General features: G+C 44.2%; 1 protein-coding gene across 1 annotated transcript in view; it reads left to right on the top strand.

Moving 5' to 3' along the window:
* Positions 1–5,962, top strand: part of LOC103916040 (urea transporter 2-like) — a 39,109-nt gene that overhangs the window by 6,325 nt on the left and 26,822 nt on the right. The window contains exons 5-8 of the mRNA XM_009322985.1: positions 626–773; positions 2,328–2,462; positions 4,038–4,087; positions 5,499–5,703. Of these exons, the coding sequence (XP_009321260.1) occupies positions 626–773; positions 2,328–2,462; positions 4,038–4,087; positions 5,499–5,703 (538 nt within the window). The remainder of the gene's footprint in view (positions 1–625; positions 774–2,327; positions 2,463–4,037; positions 4,088–5,498; positions 5,704–5,962) is intronic.

The following is a 5,962-nucleotide window of genomic DNA, read 5'->3' as shown; positions in this document are numbered from 1 at the left end:
CACTTCTCCTAAAATTGGACTGCCCCAAAACAAATCTTGAGTGCTGTCAGTACAGAAGCACATCTAGATATACACTCTCGCTGTCCAGATGTGGTTAAAAGAACATCAGCAAGGCAGTCAGTGACAATATAAAAAGAGAGAAGAAACATCAGGATTCCAAAGGGACAGAAACTCATTTATACCCAGTCCCCTCAGGTCTAGCTCTAGCTCTGGAGGATCACCTTCCGAAAGCAGTGTAAGGGTAACTGATATGCTTCATATAATAGATAATAAACTCAAATCAACCAGGCCCACCATAGTATTATCGCCTAGGAATGTTACCGTTTTTCTCCCTCACTAAAGTCATCTAAAAAAAAAAACAAACCAAAAGCCCAACCCCCCCACTCCCCATCCACCATATTACCATCCCAAAAGAAATAAAAGTCCATCTTGGACTGATAAAGTTCAAACCAAGCAGTGAACTCACTCTGGTTCGAAGGGCATGAGAGCCCACATTTACCCATCAGTCCCACCCACAGCCAGGGTTGCTTCCTTCCTTTCTAACCAATAGCTTGGACAAAATAACTGCTGTGTCCTTCTGAGTACAGAGATACAATAACATGCCCTTTTCTACTGGCTGCTGCAGCTCTTGCAATCCATCCCAGTCGGTGTTGGTCAAGTGTATGGTTGTGAAAACCCCTGGACTGGAGGCATCTTCCTTGTTGCTTTACTTATCTCCTCCCCACTTATTTGTTTACATGCTGCAATTGGATCGACAGTGGGGATGTTTGCAGGTAAGAAATATTTACCAAAGTCATTTTTTGACTAGGTTATCTTGATGCTAGCCATTATATGACTCTGCCCAAACTTTACAGTTGCATGGGCTTGGACGTACTTGGGAAAACGCTCCCATTTTTGAAACCGTCTCTAAATTTGGAAGATCTTACTGAAGGTCACACAGTATGGTGAAGGCAAGAACAGAAGCAGATTTTCTTTAAGCTTTCAATTTGTTATTAGATTTGTAACTCAGGCAGGTGGTTTGTTCCACCTTGCTTAACCCTCCTGCCATTGGATGTGACAAATCCCACAGAGATGATGATAAAGAAACATAGAGAAATAGTTTCAGAACTGATCTCTTGCCACCACAAGTGTTTTAAATTACCACCACATGCAGATGTCTACCTCAGAGCTGATCATTCAATGAAAAGAAACAAACTTTTCTAGGATGAAGTTCATTCTATCCTGCTGCAGATTTGTAAAAAAAGCTAAATGAATGTCACTCAAAATGGCCTGTCTCTCCACTAACCAGAGAAACAATCTTAAGAGAGATGAATCTGACCCTTGAAGTAATGACAAGATTAATGCCACTTATGTGACTGATTGTAATAAAAAAACTATGATGGAATAAGTGTAGTCTGAGACAACAACCTTGGAAAAGGCACAGTCATCCAACAATAAGTGCCCTATGCTCTCAAGCACTTTGTACAAGATGTGAGCTGCCTTATATTTGTTTTTTTAAACAAAACTACCCACGATTTGTATGGTTAAGAGCATTTTGCAAGTTTTGTACAGGTCTGACATTTAATCTGGAAGAGAAAGGTCAGCAGAAAGTATCTGGGGATAAGGATGACGATGAAACAGAAGACAGATGAGGACATTATAGCAGGAAATGTATTAATCTTAAGAGTGACATGAAGGTGGCCTGTGCATTACATACTGCACTCTTCTTTTTACTGGTACTCCTGAAGCCTTTGAGAAATCCTGCAGAAGTACCTGTGAGGTCAGGTTTGGAGCAGACCCTCAGCTCCCAACCCAGTGGAGAATTTCCACAGCAATGATGGAGTGACCACACCTAGTATCTAGACCACATCTAGCAAAGGTCACTAGGAAGAGATGGAAAACCCTGCTTACTCCCACAAAAGACACTCAGCTGTGCATCAGATATTCAAGATCAGGGTATGCATGAGGTTTAAACAGTACATGGGAGCACAGCTTTCTGCAAGAAGGACACCCAGGTGAGAAGGTCCTCCTACACTCTGGCTGGATCCTCCATCTGGTCAACTGGGAGACTAACTACAACACCCTCAGTGCGTACGCAGAAAGTTTTGCCTGAAATAAACCTTTGAGACTGGGCCAAGTTCCAACCCTAGAGACATTATCAGAGCTCCAAAACAATGAGCTTCATTTGATTTCATGCTTTTTCTGCATGTGCATGTTATGCAAGTGTGAGCATGGTTAAATTTGTCTAGATGTCATAGGGAAGAGGCAATGGATTCCCAGCAAGTGACGGGTCCTCCTGCAGATACCTCTCATAACCTGACCTCACAGCCCTGCCTTTTGTCTTGCAGCACTGAGCATTGCATCACCATTTGACAGCATCTACCTTGGCTTACACAATTACAACTGCGCACTCGCATGCATTGCGATTGGGGGCATGTTCTATGCCTTGACCTGGCAGACTCATTTGCTGGCACTTGCCTGTGGTAGGTATCTTTTACATAAAGGGAAGACAAAAATTTAGGCAGCCAGGCAGTCTATGAGTAGTACAGACTGAGAGTCAACATTGGGTTCCCGCTCTGCTGCAAAACTAGGTACTACGCAAGAGCTATTTCTGTGATGGCATCAGAGTTGAGCTTGGATGTGCAAGCTGCAAGTGCAGAGAGAAGGGTCTTTAGGCCCTGATAACATAAAAACATCTAGGAAGGGTGGAAGTACTGTTTGTGAAAGGAGCACAAGCTATGCCATGAGCAGAAGTTTAACAAATTAGCAACTCAACATATTCATAGAAGCAGCCTTTTCATAACTATATGTATCATTAGAGGAAGTGTGTCACAAGAAGAGAGCTGTTGCACAAGGTCAGTTTAAAATCCATCTACCCAAAGACCCCATCTCCAACAGCAGCCCAAAACATAGGAAGAGTTTAAGAACAGTGTAGCATATATAAAATTCCCATGAAGATTCACCCAGCCTCCATCCATTTGCATTTCAGTAGTCTTCTGTCCTGAGCACAGTTTCTGGATTGCCCCGTAGCCTTCCCTTCCTTGACTTTGTCCTTGGGTGCCTTATCTGCTGCTTTGCCACCTCTGACATCCTGGGGCAAGGAGGCCCACTGCTAACTGCTCGTGGTTTGAATCCACAGGACAGACACTGGTGGAGAATTTCATAGAATCATAGAATAGAATCATAGAATCATTTAGGTTGGAAAAGCCCTTTAAGATCATCAAGTCCAACCGTTAACCTAGCACTGCCAAGTCCACCACTAAACCATGTCCCTAAGCACCACGTCTACACGTCTTTTAAATACCTCCAGGGATGGTCACTCAACCACTTCCCTGGGCAGCCTGTTCCAATGCTTGACAACCCTTTTGGTGAAGAAAGTTTTCCTAATATCCAATCTAAATCTCCCCTGGCACAACGTGAGGCCGTTTCCTCTTGTCCTATCACTTGTTACTTGGGAGAAGAGACCGACAGCACCTCGCTACAACCTCCTTTCAGGTAGTTGTAGAGAGCGATGAGGTCTCCCCTCAGCCTCCTTCTCTCCAGGCTAAACAACCCCAGTTCCCTCAGCCACTCCTCATAAGACTTGTTCTCCAGACCCCTCACCAGCTTCGTTGCCCTTCTCCGGACACACTCTAGCACCTCAATGTCCTTCTTGTAGTGAGGGGCCCAAAACTGAACACAGTATTCGAGGTGCGGCCTCACCAGTGCCGAGTACAGGGGGATCCCTGTAATGGCCCACTGCACACAGGTCAAGTTGTGTCAATTAAAAAGAAATTAAAGACAGAAGGAATATCACCATCACTTGCTCATGACAAAACCACATTCTTCTTTCACCATCCATCTCTACAGAGCAGATAAGACCAAATGTAGTCCACATGGCCAGATGCAGCATTGGGGCATTTTAACTAATTGTTGAATTATAACATTAATCCTCACATCAGGTAGCTGTCAGGATACTTTACTGTGCATTTGGACAGTATTACTATTTCTAATAATTTCTTCGGAGAGATGAGCAAGATTTTCCTCATCTTGAGCTGTCTTTGGTCTTCTTTTCTCAGCATTATTTTGTGCCTACTCTGGAGCAGCTCTTGCTAATGCCCTATCTGTGGTAAGTTTGAGGGTTTTTTTATGGGGCTTTGGTTTGTTTGTTTTAACTTATTCTGATTTGTTATGATATAATGCTAAGGAAGTACCCCAAAATTCTCCATGTCAGTTTTGACAGCACTGGAATGAGAATGCTGCAGCCAATGGCAGATCTTGCACAGATTCTCTGTCAGTTGAATTGTGCACATGCAGACTCTGCAGCTGATAATAAGATCTTAAAGACTTTGGAGCATGTCATCCACAGCAGGATTGTGCATGTATATGTGAATTCCAGCAGCAGCAGGCGGTTTGAGATGCAACACTTTGTTGCAGGCAATATTTTTGAACAATTTCCAATGGTCTAAATTTTTCCTTGCTTCTCCCGAGATCTTTCTCCCACCCTACCCACAGATACTATTTAAGTTTGATCTGGATATGAGAACTAAAATGGGGAGGGGGAGACTGTTCTCTTAAATACAAAATCGTCTTATCTCGACAGATCAACAAAGAGGTGAAACCAGAAATGCCAAGCTTTGTTTCTTCTTTAAGATCTGAGAGATTAAAGCAAAACCATATTTTAATAAAATTGATTTAGTAACTTAAAAGAAAAAAAATGCAGAACTAGTGGCTTCATGCATTAAATATATTCATCTGGCATCCACTCAGTACCGTGTAGGTCCCTGCAGATGGGGGGCACCTACCCCTTTGTTAAGCACACCTGCTTTTGGGATGCATCAGAAAAAAAGAACATTTACATTTTCTTCTTGTGATCTGGTTTTTGGCAGACCTCAAGTCAGTCAAGAGGTGGGGTCACAGAGCAGGCCTGAGGGTTGGATGCGATGCCAGTAATACATGGGCACTGAGGACAGTCAATATGTGTAGCTAGTACTCTCAGTATGTGACATTTTACAGGACAGTGAGGGTAGGATTCAGCTCATTTATTAGAGAATTTTAATGTCCACATGTGAGCTAGATGTCTTGGTTTTCATTACAGTCAGCAGAGCTCTGGACCCTGATTCAGTTGCTTCAATATTGGTGCCAAGTGCCATTCTGGCCAACAGCTGCATCTCCAAAAGGTCTGAGGTCTCCAGTGTGGGATGCCTTACGTAGCCCCGTACAGTTCAGATAAACTAGATCCCTCTGTGTGAGCCACTGAATTGACGTTTGGTAGCAGAGGAGCTTCCCAGACCTCCAGTGACCAGCAGGAACCTAGCTCACATGTAGACCTCGTGTAGGCACTTGCATCTGGGCATCCTCCTCTGGATCCGAAGGGGGGATCCTGTACGGGGCATTTCAGGAAGGCATGTCCTATGTCACACTGTCCTCAGGGCAAGCACAGGGTCTCCCTGCTTCTCAAATGCAAGAGGCAGAAGTAAGCAAAGGGAACATGCAAAAAGAGGTATCAAAATGGACCTGTCTGTCCTTTCCCGTTCCAGCTTGGGCTGCCACTCTGCACCTGGCCTTTCTGCTTCTCCGCGCTTCTCTTTTTGCTGATAAATTCAGGCAACCCAGCCATCTACAAAATCCCCCTCTGCAAAGTCACCTACCCAGAAGCCAACCGGATCTACTACCTGAGAATGAAGAGAAGAGCATCAGAGAGCAGGAGAGAAGAGCAGAAACGAAAGGAGCAGAAACCCTCTGGTGACTCAAAAACAAGCACAGGAGGCACCCCCCTGTGCACCCCCAAAAACCGCCATGCTTACTGATTTCAAATAGAATCATAGAATCATAGAATCATTAAGGTTGGAAGAGACCTCCAAGATCATCGAGTCCAACCGTCAACCCAACACCACCATGCCCACTAAACCATGTCCCTAAGCGCCTCATCTCCCCGTCTTTTAAATACTTCCAGGGATGGTGACTCAACCACTTCCCTGGGCAGTCTGTTCCAATGTTTAAC

Source organism: Pygoscelis adeliae, unplaced genomic scaffold, assembly GCF_000699105.1.
Source record: "Pygoscelis adeliae isolate BGI_AS28 unplaced genomic scaffold, ASM69910v1 Scaffold182, whole genome shotgun sequence".
Classification (NCBI taxonomy): domain Eukaryota; kingdom Metazoa; phylum Chordata; class Aves; order Sphenisciformes; family Spheniscidae; genus Pygoscelis; species Pygoscelis adeliae.
Note: the sequence above shows the minus strand (reverse complement) of the source record. Positions and strands in the feature narration are given on the sequence as shown.